The sequence below is a fragment of the Scyliorhinus canicula genome, chromosome 5 (assembly GCF_902713615.1).
Source record: "Scyliorhinus canicula chromosome 5, sScyCan1.1, whole genome shotgun sequence".
Lineage (NCBI taxonomy): Eukaryota > Metazoa > Chordata > Chondrichthyes > Carcharhiniformes > Scyliorhinidae > Scyliorhinus > Scyliorhinus canicula.
The window spans coordinates 213,943,555-213,970,905 of NC_052150.1; the positions used below are offsets into that span (position 1 = coordinate 213,943,555).

Here is a 27,351-nt window from a genome sequence, read left to right on the forward strand (position 1 = left end):
CGGGATGCCAGTATTCATGGCTGTCGGTGAGGGATCTGTATTTGGAGGAAGGGATCGCCAGTCTGGAGGAGCTAAGGGAAAGGGCAGAGCTGTCGAGGGAGAGTGAGTTCAGGTATCTGCAGGTTAGGGACTTTGTGCGAAAGGTCTAGAAGGGGTTCCCTGGGTTGCTGGAACGACTGCTGCTTCCGGATGTGGAAGGGGAGGGAAGGATTGGGGATATATACAAGTGGCGAGGAGAGCAGGGAGGCGAGCTAGTGGTGAAGATCAAGGAGAAATGGGAAGCAGAGCTGGGAGGGGATATCAATTGGGGAGCATGGAGTGAGGCACTGCGTAGGGGACCTCCTCTTGTGCAAGGATGAGCCTGAAACAGTTTAAGGTGGTGCACAGGATGCATATGACTCGGGCGAGAATGAGAGTTCTTTCAGGAGGTAGCAGAGGAGTGTGAGAGGTGTGGGTGGGGGCCATCGAATAACGGGCACATGTTTTAGGGTTCTGAAAAATTGGGAAGATTCTGGGCGGGAGTGTTTGCGGTCTTAGCCAGGATAGTAGAGGAGGAGGTGGACCTGGACCCTTTGATGGCGATATTTGAGGTTTCAGAGAAGCCGGAGCTCATAGAGAGGAGGGAGGCCAATGTCTTGGCCTTGGCCTCTGATTGCGCGGCGGCGACTTTTGCTGGAGTGGAGGTTGGCATCGCCACCGGGGGGCAGTGGCTTGGTTGGGTGGGTGACCTGTATGATTTCCTGCGATTATAGAAGATAAAGTATGAGTTAAGGGGCTCTTCAGGAGGGGGGTTTGAGGAAAGGTGAGGGATGTTTCTGACCTTCTTTGAGGGGCTGTTCATCGCGGGGGAGGAGGGGGGTGAAAAAGAGGGAAAATCTGTATAGACTGTATAGTTGATTGTCGGGAAGTATGTTTCCTGCGGTGTTTATTCGCTGTAACCTGTTTTGATACATGTTTGCAATAAGATGCATTTTTAAAAAAAGTATTCATGGCAGTCTGCTGCATGAAAAGTTTTGCGACTAGCTGTACATTGAGCGGCTGAGGAGGAAGTGGAAGGGATGAGGCAACTACAACACCCATTCTCTGGCCATGTTGGACATGAACAACGCATCTGACTATGATACCATTAGATGCAATTGCAATTACCAGCAGTCCTACATCTTATCTTCTTTCTTTTGCTGACTATCAGAGTTTCACTTGACCACAATACAAAAGTTAAAACCAGCATAAAATAAACATTCCAGACCAAATTATAAATTAATATATACCAAATTGGCTTGTGCACCCCCTTAGTGTCTTTTTCCTTTATGCTGTTCTAGTACTTCTATGCACTCCTACCCGAATCTTTGTGCAGCATGGTTATTGGAAGGCTATTGACTTTCAGTGGGGAAGAATCTAGATAGATTCACCAACAGACCGCAATCTGTCAGCATAAGTAACAGTACCTCCTCCACTATAGTCCTCAACACTGGGCCTTCGCAAGGATGTGTGCACAGTCCTTTACTGTACTCCCTATACTAACACGACTGTGTGGCAAGATTTGACTCCAATTCAATCTATAAGTTTGCGGATTATAAGACTGTGGTGCGTCGTATCTCAACCAACGACGAGTCAGACTACAACAGGGAGATAGATCACTTGGTTGCATGGTGTACCGAAAAGAACCTCACTCTAAATGTCAGCAAAACCAAGGATCTGATCATCCAGTCCAGGAAGCGTAGTACGACATACATCTGCACAAATGGCTCCGAAGTGGAGATTGCCGATAGCTTTAAGATCCTGGGTATCTCTATCGTCAACAGTATGTCCTGGTCCACTCACGTTGATGCACCAGTCAAGAAAGCCCAACATTGTCCCTACTTCCTAAAGAAGCTAAAAAAATTCGGCATGTATGTATCGACTCTCACAAACTTCTACAGATGTGCCACAGAGAGCATCCTATCCAGCTGCATCACAGTTTGGTATGGTAACTGCTTGGCCCAAGATCGCAAGAAACTGCAGAGTGTTGTGAACTCAGCCCAACGCATTACACAAGCTGGCCACCCTCCCACTGATTCTGTCTTCACCTCCCACTGCCTTGGGAAGGCAAACAGCATTGCCAGAAACCCCTCACACCCAGGCTTTGCCCTCTTCCAGATCCTTTCATCCGGCAAAAAATATAGAAGTCTGAAGACCCGTGCATCTAGGAACAGCTTCTTCCCTTCAGCTACCAGGCTCCTCAACGACTCTCCCTCGGACTGAACTGTTCCCTGTACAACACTATTCACAACGCCCTATATTGCTCTTGCTCATGTATTTGCTCTGTTTGACCCTTGTTCCGCACTGTAACAAATTACTTGGGCGCGATTCTCCGCAAATCCGGCGTGCCGTGAAGGCTGGCGTGAAACTGGCTGTGTTTCACGCCAGCCTCGGAGCTCCGTCACGGGACCCGATTCTCCACCCCGGGCGGGGCTAGTATCGGGGCCCGGGGAATCACGGCGACGCGGAGTTAGCGAATGTCGCTAACTCCGCCCGCCAAGAGTCACGGCGGCTGACGCGCACGACGATGTCATCCGCGCATGCGCGGGATGGACGGCTCCAACCCGCGCATGCGCGGATGATGTCATCACGCAGACGCGTCAAACCCGCGCATGCGCGGGCCATCATGCCCCTCAGCCGCCCCGCGGACTGATCCTGCGGGGCGGCGGAAGAACAAATAGTGCGCGGGTATCGGACCCGCTGCCCGCGATCGGTGCCCACCGATCGCAGGCCCACGCCACCCTTGTCACGCCCGTGGTGCGGCCGTGCCAATCGGTGCCATGGTTGTCCGGGACGGGCACTTTCCGGCCGTTTTCACGAATGCTGAAAGCAGGTGTGATCGCGGCCGTGAAAACGGCCGTAAACTCCGCGGTATTCGGCCCATCGGCCTGCGGAGAATCGCTGTTCGCCATAAAAAAAGGTGAGCAGCGATTCGTGTCGGGGGCGGCCGGAGGGGGGAGAATAGCGGGAGGCCGTGAAAATTGTCGGAAGGCCCTCCCGCTATTCTCCAACCCGTCGTGGGCAGCGGAGAATCGCGCCCCTTATTTGTCGATGTGCTTTGTCAATTATTCTTGTATGTACTGTGTATGTTCCTTGGCCGCATAAAAATACTTTTCACTGTACTTCAGTGCATGTGGCAATAAATCAATCAATCTATTACCACAAGTGGCTCCAGAAGGATCTAAATGCCTGGTTTTGTACAGCACAATCTTGGCATGAGCAGCAGACTGACAGGCACCTGCAAGGCCACAAGAGGAGTAGCAATGATGAGAGCACAAGTCTTGAGAGAGGAAAGCAGTTTTGTTCAGCAAGTTCTTCTGAGCTTTCATGACAAAAGGGCACCTGGAATACTGTGGACAGTTTTGGTAACTTTATCAAAGGAAAGATATATTGGCATTAGAGGCATTTCAGAGAAGGTTCATTAGGTTGATCCTAGGAATGGAGGGATTTTCGAGGAGATTTGCAGTAAATGAGCAGGGAGGGAGACTTGGGGGAAATCAATACAGTTTCAAAAACAAGTCACAGGAGAGAGAGTAAAGAAGCAGTCAGGAATCCTACTTCAGGTACGGCAGGTAATCGCAAATACAAAAATAATATTGATTAAACCAGATGGGAGAAATAATAAAAGGGTGAATAAAAGCTGCGGTACAGGTTAGAGTGTACGGCCCACATAAGAGTTCTATATACAAATGCAAGGAATAAATTAAATGAGCTGCAAGCACAAATTGAATTGGGAGATTATGATATAGTAGCCATTACTGAGACATGGCTGTGGGAGTGGAAACTTAATATACCAGGTGATAAGGTTTACAGGACAGATATGGTTGGGGGTGGATGGAGTAGCCTACTGATTAGAAACAGAATCAATTCATTGGTGAGAGAGGATATAATGAGGGGAAAGCATCTAGTGGAGACCTTGTGGGCAGAACCGAGGAACAATAAAAGATCTAAAACTGTAATAGATGTTGTGTATAGACCCCCCCCTAGTAGCAGCTCGCAAGTGCTAGATTGTATAAATCCAGAAATTAGGCAAGTGTGTCGCAAAGGCAAACTAGTATTAATGGGGAATTTTAACTTACACAGAGAGGCAATAAAGCACCTGTCATAAAGGTAGTGCATTTCTAGAGTTGTCAGTGATAATTTCCTACAATATACCCTGGATGCAATAAGGGGACAAGCAATATTGGATTTAGTCATGAGTAATGAATGAGATTTAATTTGTGACCTACTTCTGCATGAACATTTATCAAATAGTACTCATTCTTTTTTTTATTATAAAAATTTAGAGTACCCAAATCATTTTTTCCAATTAAGTTCCAATTTAGCATGGCCAATCCACCTAGCTGCAGATTTTTGGGTGTGGGGGCGAAACCTATGCAAACAAGGGGGGGAATGTGCAAACTCCACACAGACAGTGACCCAGAGCCAGGATTGAACCTGGGACCTCGGCGCCGTGAGGCCACAGTGTTAACCCACTGCGCCACCGTGCTGCCCTATCAAATAGTAATCATAACATGTTGAGTTCAACGTAATGTTAATGTTTGAAAGTGAAAAGCACGAATCAGCTACTAAAAGTTTTGATGCAGGGAAGGCCGACTTTAATAAGATCAAAGACTGTCCACAGTAAACTGGGAAAATCTGCTAATAGGTAGAACAACTGGAGAACAATGGAAGATATTTAAAGAAACATTTAACACAATATGGAACCAATTTATACATTGAGAGGAAAAAGCCCCACTTCAAGCATTCGAGGAACTCCAAAAGTTGTTTATTCTTATTTGATGTCAAAGTAGAAAGGGAAATATGGCCAAATCATGGCTTACAAGTGAAATTAGAGATCATTGGCGGGATTCTCCGACCCCCGCCAGGTCGGAGAATCGCCGGGGGGGGGGAGAGAATCCCGCCCCTGCCGGCCGTCAAATTCTTCGGCACCGGAGATTCGGCGGGGACGGGAATCGCGCTGTGCTGGTCAGCGCCCCCCCCCCCCCCCCCCGGCGATTCTCCGGCCCGCGATAGGCTGAAGTCCCGCTGCTATAATGCCGGTCCCGCCGGCGTGAATTAAACCACCTCTCTTACCAGCGGGACCAGGCGGCGGGGGCGGGCTCCGAGGTCCTGTATGGGGGGGAGGCCCGCGGGACGATCTGGCCCCGGGGGGGTGCCCCCACGGTGGACTGGCCCGCGATCGGGGCCCACCGATCCGCGGGCGGGCCTGTGCCGTGAGGGCACTCTTTCCCCTCCGCGTCGGCCATCAACCTACCGATGGCCAACGCGGAGGTGACCCCCCCCTGCGCATGCGTGGGGATGACGTCAGCAGGCGCTGACGCTCCCGCGCACGCGCGGACTTCTGCCGGCTGGCGGAGTCCCTTCCGCCCCGGCTGGCGTGGCGCCAAAGGCCTTCCACGCCAGCCGGCGGGGCGCAAACCACTCCGACGCGGGCCTAGCCCCTAAAGGTGAGGGTTTGGCCCCTAAAGGTCCGGAGGATTCCGCTCCTTTGGGGCGGCCCGCCGCCGGAGTGGTTCACGCCACTCCATCCCGCTGAGACCCCCCGCCCCGCCGGGGAGAATCCCGCCCCATATTAGATTCAAAGAAGCAGCATACAAATTAGCAAGAAAAAGCAATAGACCTGAGCATTGGGAACAGTTTAAAATTTAACAAAAGTGATCAAGGGATTGATTTGGGAAGGGGAATATACCCATATGAAAGTAAGCTAGTGGGGAACATAAAAACTGACTGTAGAAGTTTCTAGAGGTATGTAAAGAGCGAAAGATTGATAAAAACGAATGTAGGCCCCTTACAGTCAGAAACAGGGGAATTCATAACAGGGAACAAAAAAGTGACTCAGGAACTAAATTTGTACGTTGCTTCTGTTTTCACAAAAAAAGAAGTGAATAATGTACCGGAAGTTCTGAGAAACACAAGTTTTAGAGAGGTGTGTGGTGAATTATAAACCTAGGGCGAATTTCTCCGCCCCCCACGACGGGTGGGAGAATAGCGGGAGGGCCTTCCCGACATTTTTGCAGCCCTCCCGCTATTCTCCCACCCCCCCGCCCAAGTCCCGACCCGAATCGCTGCCGCCGTTTTTTTACGGCCGGCAGCGATTCTCAGCTGTTAGATGGGCCGAAGTCCCAGCCCTTTCCGCCGTTTTTACGAACGGCAAACACACCTGGTCTTGCCATTCGTAAAAACGGCGTCACAAACTCGCTATTTATAACCATGGCACCGATTGGCACGGCAGTACCACGGCCGTGCCAAGGGTGCCATGGGCCCGCGATCGGTGGGCACCGATCGCGGGCAGCGGGCCCGATGCCCGCGCACTACTTGTCCTTCCGCCGCCCCGCAGTATCCATTCGCGGGGCGGCTGAGGGGCAACCCGGCCCGCGCATGCGTGGGTTTCGCGCAAAAATGCGATGACGTCACCCGCGCATGCGCGGGTTGGAGTCGTCCAAACTGCGCATGCGCGGCTGACGTCATATGACGCGTCAGCCGGCGCTAACTCCGGCAAGCGGGCTTAACGATTTTCGTTAAGCCCGTCTTGCCGGAGCCTACGGCGTCGGGCTGCTAGCCCCGACCGGGGACCAGAATCGGTCCCCCGTCGGGAAGGGGCGCGCTGCCGTAAAACCCGCCCGGGTTTTACGGCAGCTTTACGATTTCTCCCGTTTTGGGAGAATCTCGCCCCTAGTAATTCACACTGTGTTGTATTATATGTATTGTGTCCTTGTGAGCTCTGTATACGAGCCGTTGCGCGGCTCTGCCCATAGGGCGAGATGAGGAGTTTGTACTGGGCTCCACCCTTGGCTCCGCCCATGGCTCCACCCATGGCTCCTCCCACTAACCGGAAGTATAAAGATCTGCAGTCGTGAGCCTGCTGCCAGTTCATCTCGTCGCAGGCAGGCTCAGTTGTAATTAAACCACCTCTCTTACCAGCGGGACCAGGCGGCGCGGGCGGGCTCCGAGGTCCTGTGGGGGGGGGTGCCCCCACGGTGGTATTAAAACCACTGTTCACTTCCAATCACGTGTCTTGTGAATTGATGGTCTCATCAAGGAGATTAATAAAAATAGGTATCGTAGAGAAATGGTTTTGGGGAAATTAATGTGATTGAAGGCAGATAAACCTCCAGACCCTGATAATCTTCATCTCCCAGTACTTAAGGAAGTGGCCCTAGAAATAGAAGATCCATTGGTGATCATTTTCCAAATGCTTTGGACTCTGGAATGGTTCTAATATAATATAAGCCCACTTTTCAAAAAGGGAGGTAGAGAGAAAACAGGGGACTATAGACCAGTGAGTCTAATGTCGGTAGTAGGGCAGTTGCTGGAGTCTATTGTCAAGAATTTCATAGTGCAGCATTTGGAAAACAGTGTTATAATCAGACAAAGTCAGCATGGATTTATGAAAGGTGCTTGACACATCGACTGGAATTCTTTGAAGATGTAACCAGTAAGTTGACCAGAGAGAACTAGTGAATGTGGTTTATTTAGACTTTCATAAGACTTTCGGCTAGGTCGCATGTGGCAGATTACTTATGTAAAGTTAAAGCGCATGGGATTGTGGGTAGTGTCTTGAGATGGATAGAAAACTGGTTAACAGATGGGAAACAAAACGTTGGAATAATTTTCCGATTGGCAGGCAGTGACTAGTGGGGTACCGCAGGGATCTGTGCTAGGACCCCAACTGTTTACATTATATATTAATGGTTTTGGACAAGGGAACTAAATTTATGATCTCCTAATTTGGGGCTGGTTTAGCACAGTGGTCTAAACAGCTGGCTTGTAATGCAGAACAAGGCCAGCAGCGCGGGTTCCATTCCCATACCAGCCTCCCCGAACAGGCACCGGAATGTGGCAACTTTTCACAGTAACTTCATTGAAGCCTACTTGTGACAATAAGTGATTATTATTATTATTATTGTTTGCAGATGATACAAAGTTGGATGGGAGGGTGAGCTGTGAAAAGGATGCAGAAATACTTCAGTGGGATTTGGACAGTCTGAATGAGTGGGCACTAGCATGGCAGATACAGTATAATGTGAATAAATGTGAGGTTATCCCCTTCAATAGCATAAATACAAAAGCAGATTATTATCTGAATGGGTGGAATTTGAGAGAGGTGAGTACGTAACGAGACCATGGTGTCCTTATGCATCTGTCCCTGAAAGTAAGCACTCAGGTACAGCAGGCAGTAAAGAAAACAGATGGTATTCATAGCGAGAGGATTTGAGTATAGAAATAGAGATGTTTTACTACAATTGTGTACGGCGTTGGTGCGGCCTCACCTGGAGAATTGCCCAGGGTATGCTCTGGGGATCCAGGTTTGAATCCCACCACAGCAAATAATGAAATTTGAATTCCACACGAATCTGGAATTAAAAGTCTAATGGCGACCATGAAACCATTAGTGATTGTTATAAAAAACCATCTCGTTCATTAATGTCCTTTAGGGAAGAAAATCTGCCACTCTTACCTGATCCAGCCTACATGTGACTCCAAATCCACAGCAATGTTGGTGACTTAAATTTCCTCCGAAATGCAAACCTGTCATTTCCAGGGCAATTAGGGGTGGGCAATAAATGCTGACCAGCCAGTGATGCCCAAATCCCATGAATTAATAAAGAGCAAACAAAATTCCTGAATCCTCAACTCGTCCTACAAGGGAGAGGGCTTTCTATGGTGCAATCTGTTTGGATGATGTTGTCTGATGTGTTGGGTATGCTGGGTCTGCGAGGACTGCGTTTACTGTAGTAGTGAGAGAGACAGGCTTCCAACACTTGAAGAAATGCAACTCTATTTTATTAAACTCTTAACTATCATACATACTTTAACTGTGGATTGACACAATGCTGAGTTGACTGGAGACCTGAGGCTAACCTGACCAGACTATCTTACTACCACATGGTGGATGTTCTAGTTGTTGCTCACGGGCTTTGACTGTCTCAGAGGCTGCATCCCAAGAGAGCAGGAAAACTAGTGCCCTCTGGCTTTATAGTGGCCGTGTCCTGTCTGGTGATTGGCTGCTGTGTTCTGTGTGTTCATTGGTCATCCTGAGTGTCAATCAATGCCTGTCTGTGCACCATCATATACTTGTGTGTCTATTATGACAGGCCATGTTAAAGTAACGTATACTTGGGTTTAACCCACCTACTTTAGCTGCAAGCCTCTTTACTTTCTACAGGACACCCCGTGCTAGCCTCTCAAATTTTAGGTTTCCTGCTGAAATTTACAGCAACTCCACAATGCTCAACTCAACACTGCCTCCATACACCATTCAGGGTAATGAGCGAACGACACAAAGTTGCTCTGCTGCCCACATCAGATTGAATGGCCACAGGGTAATCATGCATCACAAGTCCAGTATCTGACACAAAATTAGCTCCAGTCTTTCTATATTCATTGCTTAATCTCACATCTAACAATAAATATTTAACTATGGTGTATTTGCCTGAACTTGCAGAAATACAGATTATGATTTGTACGGTGGTTGTCAGACATAGTTGATAGTTAATGTGAACCTATAATTTTGTGTTTTTGTACAGTATCGGGAGTAAAAATTGTTGAAAGCCTGAAGGATGTAACGGTTTTTGCTAATGAGACTGCTGTGTTTGAATGCCGAGTACATCCTGAAAATTTTGCTGATGTACAGTGGAATTTGGAAGACATTCCTTTACAGCTCAATGAAATGAATGAAATATCTGTTGAACATGGAACGATTCACACTCTGAAATTAAAGAATGTCACACAGGATGACTGTGGCACTGTAACAATTAAAGTTGGAAAACACACTTCCTCTGCAAAACTTCTTGTTAAAGGTAAAATAACAAGCAACTTTATTGTGTTAGAAGTCTTGTGTTTTGTTTTTTCTGCACGGTAATTGTGTTGTAGTAGTATGCTGAAATAGCCAGTAGATTTCCAAATTTGGAGGGGGCGGAGCATCACAAAAGCAGCGACATCCCTGATTTTGGTGCCAAAGTGGATTCTGTGGCCGATCGCCGAATGCAATTTCGGAGTCGGAGACCCGAGAATCCCACCCATGCTCTACCGTCAGATAGCCTTTGCTTTTGACATTTTCACTATTTGCTAATCAATTGTAGTTTTTGTTCGCTACATTTACTTTATCTGGATTTTGATTGCTTTATTTTCTGTATAATGAAGGAATAATCAACTACCCCTTAACAATCAACCAAATTTAGTCATGGTGAATTAGTTTTATTAAACTCAGTTCTGTTCATGCTTTTGTGAGTTTTTCAAGCTAATTTTTGCAATTTCAATTTCGGACTCCATCTTGTGTTTGAGCGACCTCCCAGTTGAAGGAGCAGTAGTCAGTGATTATGTTCCTCAGCCAGTGCGTACTTTGTGTGAGCAGGGTTAGGTAATGCCACAGAATTTACGCTGTTACGTACATGCTGATTCATGCAGGGAAGTAATGTTGGGCATCAGGCTACCTCCTCAACTCTGAGAGATCAGGTTAATACGCATTTAGGTTGTTTTGGAATTTCTCTGTCATAGAAAAACATTTTCTAAGTGAGTTGAAGCTGTCCGTTCCTTCACTGTATGCAAAAGGTGACGAACGTGTCCAATCTGATGTTTTGATTCAATCACTTTAGGTGCACCGCCTACTTTCACACAAGAGCTTCAAAATATAGAAGCAGTGGAAAATAGCACAGCAACCCTACTTTGTAAACTGTCACAGCTTAATGTGCCGGTCACATGGAAGATGGGCTCACTGGCCATTTCTCCAAGTGGGAAATATGAAATCAAACAAGAAGATTACATGAACATATTGCTGATCCATAACCTGAACCTAGAGGACTCTGGAGACTATACATGTGATTCAGGAATCAGACAGACCACTGCAGTACTGCAGGTGAAAGGTAACTGCTTCCTTTTGGCAGAATAAATGGCTTACTGTCTTAAAGTATATTGTAATTTAATTTCAGTGGCTCCTTTCAAAAACTCAGGTGTAAACCTAACCTTTGGGAAGGGGATTAAGCAGGTTGTGATATATGGATTATATTTTAAAATCTAACACTGTTGATTGTCTATATTATTTAAATTTATAAAAATGACGATGGCTTGCATACTATTTTTAACTAATAGTGACCGTTATTTGTGGTTGAACAATTGTTATGTTTTTTGTTTGATTGATTTAGCATTTTTCTCAAGTTCTGTTATTCTTTATGAACTGTAGCTTCACCTGTGCATTTTATAAAGAAATTGCAAAGCCAGGAGGGTGATGAAGATAATCTGCTAACGCTGCACTGTGAACTCACTAAGGCTGGGGCACCAGTCACATGGAGAAGAGGAGCCCAAACGCTTTGTCATGGTGACAAATATGAACTAATTCAAAAAGACTCCACTGTTGAATTGGTAATCCACAATCTGAAGCAAGAGGATGCTGGAGAATACACTTGTGATTCTGGTGATGACCAAACAACAGCCATCCTGACTGTCAAAGGTTTGCATGCATTTTATCATATTTATGCTACGTATTCAGTTAATAGATTTGGCTGACATAATTTCATATATATTTGCTGGACCACAAGATTTTTTTGTTTGCAATGCATCAAAATCCGAATAACGCAAGTGTAGTTAACAACAGAAAAAAAAATTAATTAGCAAACATGTCTATTCCTGAAGAATGTCAAATTAAAATGCCATCTGATGGAAGGCCATCGACCTAAAATATTAACTCTGCTTGTCTTTCTGCAAATGCTGAAGGTTGTGCCCAAATATTTCTTAAATATTCCTTTCAATGTCCTGGTGTGTCCTTTGATTAGACAAATAAGGTATATTAGATTTTAAAAATGTTGGGCGGGATTCTCCGTCGGCTGATGCCAGGGGCGGGATTCTCCGACCCCACGCAGGGTCGGAGAATCGGCCGGCAGCGGCGTTATTCCCGCTCCCGCAGGGTTTTTAAATCTCTGACCGGCCAAAAACCGGCGCTGTGCAAATCCCGCCGGCAGCCTCTGAAAACAGCTGGCGCCGGCGGGATTTCATTTTTTTAGATTCCACAAATCTCCGGCCCGGATGGGCCGAAGTCCCGCCGACGTGGCCACGGGTCACGTCGGCGAAAATCACAGTTGCTTTAAAACGGCGTCAACCATTGATGATGGTTGACGCCGTTCAGTGTCGGGGGGTGGGTTGCGGCATGGGGGGGGGGGGGGTGGGTTGCGGCATCGGGGGGGGTGGGTTGCGGCATCGGGGGGGTGTGTTACGGCATCGGGGGGGTGGGTTGCGGCATCGGGGGGGTGGGTTGCGGCATCGGGGGGGTGGGTTGCGGCATCGGGGGGGTGTGTGCGGCATCGGGGGGGGGGGGTTGCGGCATCGGGGGGGTGTGTGCGGCATCGGGGGGTGGGTTGCGGCATCGGGGGGGTGGGTTGCGGCATCGGGGGGTGGGTGCGGCATCGGGGGGGGGTTGGGTGTTGGGGGGTGGGTTGCGGCATCGGGGGGGTGGGTTGCGGCAGGGGGGTCGGGGGTGGGTTGCGGCATCCGGGTTGCGGCATCGGGGGGGTATCGGGGGGGGTTGCGGCATCGGGGGGGTGGGTTGCGGCATCCGGGGGGGGGGTTGCGGCACCGGGGGGGTGGGTTGCGGCATCCGGGGGGCATCGGGGGGGGGGCATCGGGGGTGTTGCGGCATCGGGGGGTGGTTGCGTGCATCCGGGGGTTGCGTCGGGGGTTGGGTTGCGGCATCGGGGGGGGATCGGGGGGGGTTTGCGGCATCGGGGGGGGTTTGGGGGCAGCGCGTGCAGAGGGGGGGCGACGGATGCCCGGGGCCAACGCACCGTCGCCCCCCCTCTGTACGCCGCTGCCCCTACCCCAACCACCTCCCCCCCCTCACCACCCCTACCTCCCTCCAACGCCCCTACCCCCCTCCCCACCACCCCTACCCCCCCTCCCCACCACCCCTACCCCCCTCCAACGCCGCCCCCCATCTCTCGCAACGCCGCAACCCCCCCCTTAACGCCGGGTCCCCCCCCCCCCCCTCAATGCCGGTCCCCCCCCCCTCAACGCCGGTACCCACACCCCGTCCCCCTCCCTCTGAAGGCCGGTACCTACACCCCCCCCTCTCTCCTCCTCCCCCCCTTCCTTCCTCCTCCTCCCCCCTCCTTCCTCCTCCCCCCTTCCTTCCTCCTCCCCCCTTCCTCCTCCTCCCCCCCTTCCTTCCTCCTCCCCCCCTTCTTCCTCCTCCCCCCCTTCCTTCCTCCGTCCCCCCCCTTCCTTCCTCCTCCCCCCCTTCCTTCCTCCGTTAGTGGGGGGGGGGGGGTGCGGTGTTAGTGGGGGGTGGGGGGTGGGGGGGTGCGGCGTTGGAGGGGGGTAGGGGTGGTGAAGGGGGTAGGGGTGGTGAGGGGCGTTTGGGGTAGGGGCAGCGGCGTGCAGAGGAGGGGGGCGACGGATGCCCGGGGCCAACGCACCGTCGCCCCCCCTCTGCACGCAGCTGCCCCTACCCCAACCCCCTCCCCTCACCACCCCTACCCCCTTCACCACCCCTACCCCCCTCCAACGCCGCACCCCCCACCCCCCACTAACGCCGCACCCCCCCCCCCCCACTAACGGAGGAAGGAAGGGGGGGAGGAGGAAGGAAGGGGGGAGGAGGAAGGGGGGGGAGGAGAAAGGAAGGGGGGGAGGAGGAGAGAGGGGGGGGTGTGTGGGTACCGGCCTTCAGAGGGAGGGGGACGGGGTGTGGGTACCGGCATTGAGGGGGGGGACCCGGCGTTGAGAGGTGGGGTTGCGGCGATGAGGGGGGGTTGCGGCGTTGAGGGTGGGGGTTGCGGCGTTGCGAGAGATGGGGGCGGCGTTGGAGGGGGGTAGGGGTGGTGGGGAGGGAGGTAGGGGTGGTGGGGAGGGATGTAGGGTGGTGTGGAGGGGGGTAGGGGTGGTGGGGAGGGAGGTAGGGGTGGTGAGGGGGGGTGGTTGGGGTAGGGGGGCAGCGGCGTTCAGAGGGGGGGGCGACGGTGCGTTGGCCCCGGGCATCCGTCGCCCCCCCTCTCTGCACGCCGCTGCCCCCAAACCCCCCCCGATGCCGCAGACCCCCCCCGATGCCGCAAACCCCCCCCCCGATGCCGCAACCCCCCCCGATGCCGCAACCCCCCCGATGCCGCAACCCCCCCCCGATGCCGCAACCCCCCCCCGATGCCGCAACCCCCCCCCATGCCTCAACCCCCCCCGCTGCCGCAACCCCCCCCCGCTGCCGCAACCCCCCCGATGCCGCAACCCCCTCCCCCCATGCCGCAACCCCCCCCCCATGCCGCAACCCCCCCCCCCCCCCCATGCCGCAACCCCCCCCCCATGCCGCAACCCCCCCCCCCCCAAATGCCGGAACCCCCCCCCCCCCCCCAAATGCCGGGTCTGTCTCTCTCCTCCTCCTCCTCCAAAAAACGCTGGGTCTGACCACTTCCGCAACTGGTGAAACTGACGCGTATCGCGTCAGTCAGCTGCTGGCCCCTCCGGGAACGGAGAATAGCGGCCGAAAAGAAGGCCCCGACGCCGGAGTCATGTACACCGATTTTTCTCGCCGGAAATCGGCGTTACGACGGTCTGCGGAGAATCCCGCCCCAGAACCGGGAAACGCGATTGGGCAGAGAATCGGTTTTGACGCCACAATCGTGTTGGGCGGCGGTTTCACACCAAATCGCTATTCTCCGTTGCCTCGGTAGCGGCATCAATGCATTCCAGAACACACTTACAGTAAACGCCATCGGCATATCATTAACAAGGCCTGACCCAGTATTCTCCGGGGCCTCCGCGATTCTCCACCTCCACTGAAGCAAATTCCTGACGGTGAGGTTCACTTGTGCATTTAAAAATCGTGTAACTGGCGCCGTGGCTGATGAGGGAGAGAGGGGGGTACGGAGAGGATCCAACATTGCCATAATTTTCTGACAGTTGAATTTAAATCACCACTTTTATTAGAAATCACCTCCTAAACCAAAAAGGGTCAAAAAGATTTTCTAAATGGTGTACAAGGATTTTCACTCCTTGACTCCTTTGCAGACTTAAGTAGGTGCTATTCAGGTCAAACTAATATTTCAAGTTATTCCCGGTATAACCTATATCTACAAAGAAGGTTTTATCTACTTACCACTCAGGAGCTTCAATCCTGGGTCCTGCCTTGCTGAGCTTTAGTAAAGTAGACTTTGACAATTTTGCAAGAACCACTATTTCAGGTTAGAATAAATTTTCAACTTACTTTATTTTACTTCAAAAGATAACATCACTGTCTTTACAACAAGTAAAAAAGATTTTGCTTCTGGATTTTCCATTCCGGTTCTTCGGACCTTCATGGCTCCCTTGACAATCTCTCTTCTTATCTGTGGGTGTTCACAGTAACTACAATCCCCTGTTTGGCTCCTGCATTCAGTCCTTCCCATCTGCCGAAGCAGGTCTGAGAGCTAGAAGTGTTTGGCTGCTAGCGATTCAGGATATTTATTACCCTTATAACAGGCATGCTGGTTACATGACATTGTCTTCAAGTAATATCTTCTGTCCATTTATGTAATTTTGTTTGTCCATTGTATTCATCAAGTTTCCATCATGTCTAACAAGAGGATGTTTCAGTGATAAGCATTGGTAAAAAAAATGCTTCGATGCTTGTCAAATCTTAGAGGAGTGATACATCCGGTTCTCGTCATGTTTAAACTGATTCCTGCTTGGTGTTAATTTATGACTTAGTAGACTCAACCCTTATCTCCAGACTTCTACTTTTAACAGATGACATGAAGTTTCTATTATTCACAAATACACATTATTTCACGTAATTCACTTAAGATTCTGGCAATTCTAATCAATTGTTTGCTAAACTAATTAACTTCTATAAAAGGGTGGAACACTGTTCCCTTTATGTAACTAAAAACTTAATTTGCTAGAATTTCTCTAATTTGAAAGAAAGGTAACAGATTACAGCATAAACTGTTTTAGAGGTGTTCTCTTAACGCCTGTGTGATAAGAACATAAGAACTAGGAGCAGGAGCAGGCCATCTGGCCCCTCGGGCCTGCTCAGCCATTCAATGAGATAATGAGATTATGGCTGATCTTTTGTGGACTCAGCTCCACTTTCCGGCCTGAACACTATCAACCCTTAATCCCTTTATTCTTCAAAAAAACTATCAATCTTTATCTTAAAACATTTAATGAAGGAGCCTCTACTGCTTCACTCGGCAAGGAATTCCATAGATTCACAAGCCTTTGGGTGAAGAAGTTCCTCCTAAACTCAGTCCTAAATCTACTTCCCCTTATTTTGAGGCTATGCCCACTAGTTCTGCTTTCACCCACCAGTGGAAACAATCTGCCCGCATCTATCCTATCTATTCCCTTTGTAGTAATCCACGGGAGGCAGGAGTTCTGTCACCACACCAATATTTATTTACAATAACGATATTACAGGAGCAGCTACAAACAGTGCTGCTAGCAGTCCAGTCAACTTAAGACTGCTCACAAAGCCTACACAGGTGATTATATGGTCCCCCTCAATGAGCTATCATTGAGGGAGCTCATACTCCAATTGGCCAACCAATAAAGCCAATTGGAGTTCATTACACCCCTCCCCCCCCAAGGTCCAAGGAATTCCTGCCAGCTGGCATTCCTCGGAGCTTCTTCCTGCTCCTCATGTCTGGGTCTGTCACCTCTGTGTCGTCCGCCGGGTCGTTCTCCGAAGTGGGCGGGGTGTGCCTTATAGGTGCCCATCTTTTCCTTGACGACCTCCTTGGAAGTTATTCTTCCTCCTCCTCGGGGAGAGGTGTCGCGGCGGCCTCGTCGAGTGTGTCCATCTCCGACTCTGATGACTGGATGACGGGGTCTGGAGAAATTGCTCGGGGCTGGGGTGTGGGTATCCTTTCCGTCTGGGCTATCCCAGCTTGAGGCGGTCCTGCTTCGCCTGCCTCCAGGTGTGGTTCCGCTGCCCTTATTTGGTCTAGGTGTTTCTTCAGCACCTTACCTCCTATTCCAACCTCATAGGATATGGGCCCTGTTTGGGACTCTACTGTGCCTTTGACCCACGTTGGTCCATTCCCATAATTCTTGACCCAAACCGGTGCCCCCACCTGGAAATGTCTCTGCTGCCGACTATTATCATGCCCCCTGCGTTGGGCCTCCTGTTGTTTCTCCACTTCCCCCGTTAAATTTGGGAAAAGGAGACTCAGCCTCGTTCGCAGCCGCCTCCCCATTAAGAGTTCAGCTGGCGGTATGCCCGTTGTGGAATGCGGTGTGGTCCTGTAATCAAACAGCCAGCGGGAGAGCTTTGTGTCTATTGACGCTGCCGGCTGCTTCTTGAGTCCCGCTTTAAGTGTCTGGACCGCTCTCTCTGCCAGGCCGTTGGTCGCTGGATGGTAAGGGGCTGTTTTGATGTGACGGACTCCGTTTTCCTTCAGGAATTTTCCAAATTCCCCACTTGTGAATGCCGTTCCGCTGTCCGACACCAATACCTCCGGAAGTCCATGTGTTGCAAACGAGGCCCTGAGCTTTTCAATTGTTGATGCTGTGCTTGCCGTGTTTACCCGGTGGACGTCCAACCATTTGGAGTGGGCGTCCACTATCACCAAAAACATTGAGCCCATGAAAGGGCCGGCGTGGTCAATATGCAGGCGGGTCCACGGTCTGCCTGGTCGTTCCCACGGGTGCAATGGCGCCGCTGGTGGCACTCTTTGCCCCTGTTGGCACACCTGGCACCGACGTACCAAGGCTGCTATGTCTGTGTCCAAACCTGGCCACCAAACGTAGCTTCGAGCTAGCATCTTCATTTTAGACACCCCTGGGTGTCCGTGATGTAACTCAGTTAAGATTGCCTGACGGCCCTGAGCTGGGACGATTACCCGGGCTCCCCATAATAGGATACCATCTTCTATGGTTATTTGGTCCCTTCTGCTCCAGTATGGGTGCATCTGGGGCTCCACTGGTTTTTCCAGTTCCCCTGTTAGCAGTAAATGCTTCATCTTGGCTAAAACTGGGTCTTTTTGCATCCACAACCGAATATGTTGTGCGTCTACTGGTAGGGTGTCCAAAAATTTTAGAGTCATTACTGTCTCCTCTACTTTTGGTATTTGCGGCGGAGTGTCCGGGAGGGGAAGTCTGCTCAAAGCATCTGCATGTGCTACTCGCGTTCCCGGTCTGTGCTCCAGAACGTATCTATATGCCGCCAGTAGCAACGCCCAGCGTTGGATTCTTGCTGATGCAATCAGGGGTATTGACTTGTCTTCTTTTAATAACCCTAATAACGGCTTATGGTCCGTCACTATGGTGAATTTCCGCCCGTACAGATACTGGTGAAATTTGTTTACTGCGAATATCACCGGCAGTCCTTCCTTCTCGATTTAGGCGTACTTCCTTTCAGCCATCGCCAAGGTCCTCGAAGCATAGGCTATTGGCCGTTCTTCCCCATTCCTTCCTCTATGGGCTAAGACGGCTCCTACCCCGTAGGGGGATGCATCACAAGTGACCACCAACTCCTTCCTTCGGTCATAATGCTCGAGGACATTTTCGGATGACAGCTGTTCCTTAATGTCCCTAAATGCTCGGTTTTGGCGGGTGGACCATTTCCATTCTTGCCCCTTTTTTAGTAGCTGGTGGAGGGGTTCTAGGATGGACGCCCTATTTTCAATAAATTTTCCATAATAGGTTACCAACCCTAGAAATGATCGTAACTCGTCTATTTTATATCCCAGATACGTGACTTGTGGGGCCAGAAAAACAAATTTTTCCCTTTTTAACCGTACGCCTGCCTTTGCGAAATGCCTGAGCACTTCCTCCAGGTTCCTTAAATGTTCCCTGTTTGTCCTACCCGTGATTAAGACATCGTCCAAATAAATCGCCACCTGTGGTGGCCCCTGCAGAATATTTTCCATCGTACGCTGGAATATAGCGCAGGCTGATGACACTCCAAAAGGTAGCCTAGTATAACGAAAAAGGCCCTTCAGGGTGTTGATCGTAGCGAACTTCTGGGAGCCCTTGTCCAGTTTTAACTGCAGGTAGGCGTGGCTCATGTCTAGTTTCGTGAACAAAAGCCCACCTGCCAATTTGGCATATAGGTCGTCTATTTTCGGGATTGGGTATTTGTCCAGCAGTGCGTATTTGTTTACTGTCGGTTTGAAATCTCCACAGAGACGTATCGAGCCGTCTGGCTTCAAAATTGGTACCACCGGCGCTGCCCATTCCGAGAACTGTACTGGTCTGATAATACCGTTGCGCCGTAACCTTTCTATTTCATAATCTACTTTCTTCCTTAATGCAAAAGGTACCGGCCTGGCCTTACAAAATTTCGGAAGGGCTTCTGGGTCCACGTGCAAAGTTGCTTTGGCGCCTATGATTTCCCCCAAACCTTCCTGGAAGACCTCTGGGTATTTTTGGAGTACTCCACTCAACTGCCCGCTTCCACTCTGGAAAATTTTCATTCACTCTAATTTTAGGTCTTTCAGCCAGTTCCGTCCAATTAAGCTCGGTCCGAAGCCCTCTACTATCGTCAACGGTAATGTGAGAAATTGTTTCTCATATTCCACAGGTACATGAGTCGTGCCTAGAACTTCCAGGGGTTCCCCCGTGTAGGTTTTAAGTTTCGTCGATGTTTTTGTTAGGGTTAGTGGCTGGAGTCCATCATTGATTATTCCAAATGCTGCCACTCCCATTACTTATTCGGCCGCACCCGTGTCTATTTCCATTATTGTCGGCCGCCCGTTCACCCGTGGGGTAATCCTAATAGGTTCTGCTTTCTTCGTTGTAATATTATATAATTGTTCCCCTTCGCAGGAGGATGGGGCGTCTAGGTTGTGTACTTCCCTGCGTCCCCACCTGCTATTCCTCTTTTGCCACCTCCTTCTAGGGTTTCTGTCGTTGTTACCCCACTCTGTCTGGTGCCAGAAACGGTCCTTCTCTGTTGGGGGAGCCTCATCCGGTACTTCCCTCTGTCTCCAGTTAGTCCTGGCAGACTTGGGGGCAGTTCTGGGGTTTACCTTTTTCCCTCTATTCCTCAGGTTTTTCCTGAGAGCGGCTATCTGGTAGCAGGACCCGTTGTGGTAGTCCCGCTCAAAGGTATCTACCTCCATTGACGTGCCCTGTAGTTCCTGCGCCCCACTTGCTCCCTTTTCTACGGACAGTGCGAGCTGTAACGCTTGCCTGCAGTCTAGCTCCGTTTCCGCCAACAGGCGTTTCTGTTTTGTGAGGTTGTTTATACCACACACTAACCGGTCCCGAAGCATTTCATTTAGCGTCGGGCCGAACTCACATTTTTCCGCCAGCCTTCTCAGGCGGGTCAAGAAATTCGTGACTGACTCCCTGTCTTCCCGCTTCGCTGTGTAGAATCTGTACCTACGCAAAATGAGGGGTGATTTTGGGTCGTAGTGCTCTTTCACCAATTCCGTTACTTCTTGGAAAGTTTTCGTGTCCGGCGCATCGGGATAAGTCAGACTACGTATAATGGCGAAAGTGGAGGGTCTGCACGCCGACAGCAGGATAAGCCGTCTCCTTTCGTCCGTCAGTATATCATTTGCCCGGAAGAAGTAACACATTCTCTCCACATACTGGGACCAGTCCTCAATAGCCGGGTCGAATGCCTCTAACCTCCCAAAAAAACGGCATTTTTTAAATGGCAAGGCTTACCCTCCGAGTGCAGCAGCTGGTCTCCGCAAAATTCGTAGTTTACCTCGTCGCCACTGTAGTAATCCACGGGAGGCAGGAGTTCCGTCACCACACCAATATTCATTTACAATAACGATATTACAGGAGCAGCTACAAACAGTGCTACTAGCAGTCCAGTCAACTTAAGACTCCTCACAAAGCCTACACAGGTGATTATATGGTCCCCCTCAATGAGCTATCATTGAGGGAGCTAATACTCCAATTGGCCAACCAATAAAGCCAATTGGAGTTCATTACACCCTTCATAATTTTATATGTTTCTCTAAGATCCCTCCTGATCCTTCTAAATTTCAACGAGTACATGGGCAGCACGGTAGCATTGTGGATAGCACAATCGCTTCACAGCTCCAGGGTCCCAGGTTCGATTCCGGCTTGGGTCACTGTCTGTGCGGAGTCTGCACGTCCTCCCCGTGTGTGCGTGGGTTTCCTCCGGGTACTCCGGTTTCCTCCCACAGTCCAAAGATCTGCAGGTTAGGTGGATTGGCCATGCTAAGTTGCCCTTAGTGTCCAAAATTGCCCTTAGTGTTGGGTGGGGTTACTGGGTTATGGGGATAGGGTGGAGGTGTTGACCTTGGGTAGGATGCTCTTTCCAAGAGCCGGTGCAGACTCGATGGGCCGAATGGCCTCCTTCTGCACTGTAAATTCTATGTAAATCTACAGTCCCAGTCTACTCAACCTCTCCTTGTAATCCAACCCCTTCAGCTCTGGGATTAACCTAGTGAATCTCCTCTGCACACCCTCCAGTGCCAGTACGTCCTTTCTCAAGTAAGGAGACCAAAACTGAACACAATACTCCAGTTGTGGCCTCACTAACACCTTATACAATTGCAGCATAACCTCCCTAGTCTTAAACTCCATCCCTCTAGAAATAAAGGACAAAATTTCATTTGCCTTCTTAATCACCTGTTGCACCTGTAAACCAACTTTTTGCGACTCATACACTAGCACAGCAGCATATTTTAATATTTTATCATTTAAATAATAATCCCTTTTGCTATTATTCCGACCAAAATGGATAACCTCAAATTTGTCAACATTGTATTCCATCTGCCAGACCCTAGCCCATTCACTTAACCTATCCAAATCCCTCTGCAGACTTCCAGTACCCTCTGCACTTTTCGCTTTACCACTCATCTTAGTGTCGTCTGCAAACTTGGACACATTGCCTTTGGTCCCCAACTCCAACTCATCTATGTAAATTGTGAACAATTGTGGGCCCAACACTGATCCCTGAGGGACACCACTAGCTACTGATTGCCAACCAGAGAAACACCCATTAATCCCCACTCTTTGCTTTCTATTAATTAACCAACCCTCTATCCATGCTACTACTTTACCCTTAATGCCATGCATCTTTATCTTATGCAGCAACCTTTTGTGTGGCACCTTGTCAAAGACTTTCTGGAAATCCAGATATACCACATCCATTGGCTTCCGTTATCTACTGCACTGGTAATGTCCTCAAAAAATTCCACTAAATTAGTTAGGCACGACCTGCCCTTTATGAACCCATGCTGCGACTGCCCAATGGGACAATTTCTATCCAGATGCCTCGCTATTTCTTCCTTGATGATAGATTCCAGCATCTTCCCTACTACCGAAGTTAAGCTCACTGGCCTTTAATTACCCGCTTTCTGCCTACCTCCTTTTTTAAACAGTGGTGTCACGTTTGCTAATTTCCAATCCGCCGGGACCACCCCAGAGTCTAGTGAATTTTGGTAAATTTTCACTAGTGCATTTGCAATTTCCCTAGCCATCTCTTTTAGCACTCTGAGATGCATTCCATCAGGGCCAGGAGACTTGTCTACCTTTAGCCGCATTAGCTTGCCCATCACTACCTCCTTAGTGATAGCAATCATCTCAAAGTCCTCACCTGTCGTAGCCTCATTTCTATTAGTCACTGGCATGTTATTTGTGTCTTCCACCTGTTCAGTTTTTTCATCCATTTCCTCATCTCCCATTATTAAAACACCCTTCTCATCCTCTAAAGGACCAATATTTACATTAGCCACTCTTTTTTTATTTTATATATTTGTAGAAACTTTTACTATCTGTTTTATGTTCTGAGCAAGTTTACTCTCATAGTCTATCTTACTCTTCTTTATAGCTTTTTGAGTAGCTTTCTGTTGCCCCCTAAAGATTTCCCAGTCCTCTAGTCTCCCACTAATCTTTGCCACTTTGTATGCTTTTTCCTTCAATTTGATACTCTCCCTTATTTCCTCAGATATCCACGGTCGATTTTCCCTCTTTCTACCTTCCTTCCTTTTTGTTGGTATAAACCTTTGCTGAGCACTGTGAAAAATTGCTTGGAAGGTTCTCCACTGTTCCTCAACTGTTCCATCATAAAATCTTTGCTCCCAGTCAACCTTAGCTAGTTCTTCTCTCATCCCATTTTAATCTCCTTTGTTTAAGCACAAAACACGAGTATTTGATTTTACCTTCTCACCCTCCATCTGTATTTTAAATTCCACCATATTGTGATCGCTCATTCCGAGAGGATCCCTAACTATGAGATCATTAATCAATCCTGTCTCATTACACAGGACATGATCTCGGACCGCTTGTTCCCTCGCAGGATCCATTACATACTGTGGCGCTAACAATTGTACACAAAGACTCGAGTGAAGTACAGGAGAGGCTTTATTACAGTGAGATGCTATTCCTCCGGCGGCAGCTGAAGAATGGCATTTCAGTGAAACTTACGAATATTTATACAGCTCGCTGTGGGCGGAGCTAGCCGGCAGGGGCTTACCGGAGAAACCTGTAATACAGGTACGGCCATACATCCCCCTACTGCAAGCACACATATATATAGTGGTTGGATCACCACATTCACCCCCTGTAAAAAATGAGTCCGGCGGGGGTGACGTAGAACTATAATACATAAAGTGATCTATGTACAAAAGGGCAAAATAAAAGAAAACCAAGAGTCCATCAGGTAATCCGGTCAGAAGTTGAGTCGGATCGGCGGTCGAACGTTCCGTTGCTAGCGATGTAGCTGTGGTGGCGACGTCGGGGTGAGGGTGAGGCTCTGGAGGTTGCATTGAAAATCCAGGCCTAATAAGAGTGACGCGCAGATGTTGGGGAGAATGTACAGGCGGAAACGGTCGAATTCCACCCCCAGTACAGTGATTTTAACCAGGCAGAAGCCCCGGATCTGGACAGAGTGGGAACCAGAGGCTAGGGAGATCTGCCGGTTGGCGGGATGGACTGCAAGGGAGTAGCGCGTTACCGTGTCCGGGAGAATGAAGCTCTCGGTGCTCCCGGAGTCGATGAGGCAGGAGGTCACGTGGCCGTTGACGAGCACCGTCGTGGAAGAGGGTGCCATGTTGCGATGACGGGACTGGTCGAGCGTAACGGAGGCGAGTAGCGGGCGATCGGCCGACGAGTCTGATGAGTCCGATGAGTAGTGGCAGTGACCCGGGTCCCATGGTCCCGTCCCGAGGGGAGGCCAAAATGGCGGCGTCTGAAGTACCTGTGAGGAAGAAGATGGCGGCGGACAAGATGGCGGCGCCCATGGAGCTTACGTTGTGGGGGCGGGACAAGATGGCGGCGCCCATGGAACGCACATGGAGACGGAGGGTGAAGATGGCGGCGCCCATGGTGCGCACATGGCGGGGGCGGCGAAAGATGGCGGCGCCCACTGATCGCATGTGGGATCGGGGGCAGCGGACGGCAGGGCCCATTGTGCGATCAGCTGAGGCGAGGGGGGGTATTCGGGCGCCATACCGGCAACCGTCCGGGACTGGCACACCGCTGCAAAGTGGCCTTTCTTGCCACGAGCTTTGCAGGTCGCGGTGCGGGCGGGCAGCGCTGGCGGGGATGCTTCTGCTGACCACAGAAGTAGCAGCGGGGACCCTCAGGGTGCGCAGTGTGGCGAGCAGCGCAGGCGTAGTGCGCGGGGGCGGCTGCTGGGGGGGGGGGCGGTTGCGGGGTCCACGAGGGATAAGATGGGGGGGGCCGTTTGCGGGGTCCATGAAGGGTAGGACGGGTGGGCCTAGTGGCTAGCAGGGTAGGATCGCGCACTACGAGAGGCGGCCGTCATCGATAGCGCCAGAGACTTTGTAGCCGCGAGATTGAGAGCGGCACCTTCCAGCAGTCGTTGCCGGATGGGGTGCGATGCAATACCCGTAACAAATGCATCCCGCATGAGTAAGTCAGAATGTTCTGTGGCCGTGAGGGCCCGGCAGTCGCAGTCTCGTACTAGAGGTATAAGGGCCCTCCAAAAGTCCTCAATCGACTCACCCGGCTGTTGGACGCGAGTAGAGAGTAGATGTCTCGCAAACAGGGTGTTCATCGACTGTGCGTTGTTCTCTTTGAGCAGTTCCATGGCCCGGGTGCAGTCAGGCGCGTCTCGAATTAGCGGAAACACGCTGGAACTGAGTCTTGAGTAAATAAGCTGTCGTTTTTGAGCCTCCGAAGGTGGAGGGTCCGCTGAAGAGATGTAGGCCTCGAAAACTGCAAGCCAGTGAACAAAGTCTTTCCTGGCGTGGGGCGACTGCGGATCCAGCTGCAGGCGGTCAGGTTTGATCCTGATGTCCATGGTGTCAGGAAAATCTCACTGTAATAAATTGTGGCGCTAACAATTGTACACAAAGACTCGAGTGAAGTACAAGAGAGGCTTTATTACAGTGAGATGCTATTCCTCCGGCGGCAGCTGTAGAATGGCATCTCAGTGAAACTCACGAATATTGATACAACTCCCTGTGGGCGGAGCTAGCTGGCAGGGGCTTACCGGAGAAACCTGTAATACAGGTACGGCCATACATCCCCCTACTGCAAGCACACATATATACAGTGGTTGGATCACCACACATACTGTTCTAGGAAACTATCGCGGATACATTTTATAAACTCCTCCTCAAGGCTGCCTTGATCGACCTGGTTAAACCAATCGACATGTAGATTGAAATCCCCCATGATAACTGCTGTACCATTTCTACATGCATCCGTTATTTCTTTGTTTATTGCCTGCCCCACCATAATGTTACTATTTGGTGGCCTATAGACTACTCCTATCAGTGACTTTTTTACCTTACTATTCCTGATTTCCACCCAAATGGATTCAACCTTATCCTCCATAGCACCGATTTCATCCCTTACTATTGCCCGGATCTCATCCTTAAATAACAGAACTACACCACCTCCCTTACCATCCACTCTGTCCTTCCGAATAGTTTGATGCCCTCGGATATTTAACTCCCAGTCGTGACCACCCTTTAACCATGTTTCAGTAATGGCCACTAAATCATAGTCATTCACGATGATTTGCTCCATCAACTCATTTACCTTATTCCGAATACTACGAGCATTCAGGTAAAGTACACTTATGTTGGCTTTTTTACCTCTGTTTTGTGATAAAGGCTGTCTGCATTTCAAAACCTCTTTTCTGAATGCTGTTAACCCTTTGTGGGATTTTTGCTTGCTTTTTCTCATATTCCTTCAGGTTTTATCAGACCTTCATGTTTCAAATGACATCTTTCCCATTTTACTTTACATTTTTGTGCCGCTGGCCGGGGGGCTTCTGCCAGGGCCAGGGGGAATGGCAAGAGGGTGGTCAGGAGGTGGGCTGTGTGGTCAGGGTGGACAGGAATAGAATACCATTACCACAGCCTGCAAGGCAGCCAGGCAGCTGTGCGTGCCGCTGACTGCCCACTGCAAACCCAGGGTCACAGGTTATATCAGACTCCACCCAGGGCACCCCCCAGGTGCACTCTGGCCTCAGCCGACCCATCAGTGGGATGGACAAGCTCCAGTGCCATCTTGTTGGCTAAGGTGGGTGTGTCTGGGGAGTGAAGTGTGCATATGTGGCTACAGATTATCAACCTCCTGAGTGTCAATCACGGACCCAAGAAATCCCGCATGTTTGTCATTGGAATCGATTGTGTTCCATGTGCTGGAGTCCATTATCAAGGATTTCATAGCACAGCATTTGGAAAGCAGTAGTATAATCAAACAAAGTCAGCATAGATTTATGGAAGGGAAATCATGCTTGACAAATCTACTAGAATGCTTTGAAGATGTAACTACATGTAACCAGGGGCTGGTTTAGCACAGGGCTAAATTGCTGGCTTTGAAAGCAGACCAAGGCAGGCCAGCAGCACGCTTCAATTCCCGTACCAGCCTCCCAGAACAGGCACCGGAATGTGGCGACTAGGGGCTTTTCACAGTAACTTCATTTGAAGCCTACTTGTGACAATAAACGATTTTCATTTCATATTTTTTCACATAACTGACCATTTTCCAACTCTTGGTTATTTGAAAATGTTTAATTTGCCATACAGAGTTAAGCACCTTGTAACGTTTTCATGGCTAGGGTGGTTGAAGCGAGTTTTAGCCACCTAAGTGGACAGGAGTTCTACAGATTTTGTTTCCTCATTAACCTAGATTTTCATCTGTCTCAGGGAATTACATGGCTTCAGGCGAAGTGAGGAGCACATGTAGGAGCATGCACACAATGATCAACCACAGGGTCTTGAGCTGATTTGTAATTTTTCATATGTTTGTAAATTTTTAACTCACTTTGGTCTTTACGATTTCCATTTCTAGTTTTTACCATAGATTACCATAGAACATACAATGCAGAAGGAGGCCATTTGGCCCATCAAGTCTGCACCGACCCACTTAAGCCCTCATTTCCACCCTATCCTCGTAACCCAATAACCCCCTTCTAACCTTTTTGGATACTAAGGGCAATTTAGCATGGCCAATCCACCTAAT

General features: G+C 49.9%; 1 protein-coding gene across 3 annotated transcripts in view; it reads left to right on the top strand.

Annotated features, from left to right (window-relative positions):
- obscnb (obscurin, cytoskeletal calmodulin and titin-interacting RhoGEF b) overlaps positions 1–27,351 on the top strand; it is an 896,193-nt gene that overhangs the window by 506,018 nt on the left and 362,824 nt on the right. For all 3 annotated transcript variants that reach the window (XM_038798455.1, XM_038798456.1, XM_038798458.1), the window contains 3 exons: positions 9,549–9,821; positions 10,617–10,883; positions 11,201–11,467. In XM_038798455.1, the coding sequence (XP_038654383.1) occupies positions 9,549–9,821; positions 10,617–10,883; positions 11,201–11,467 (807 nt within the window). The remainder of the gene's footprint in view (positions 1–9,548; positions 9,822–10,616; positions 10,884–11,200; positions 11,468–27,351) is intronic.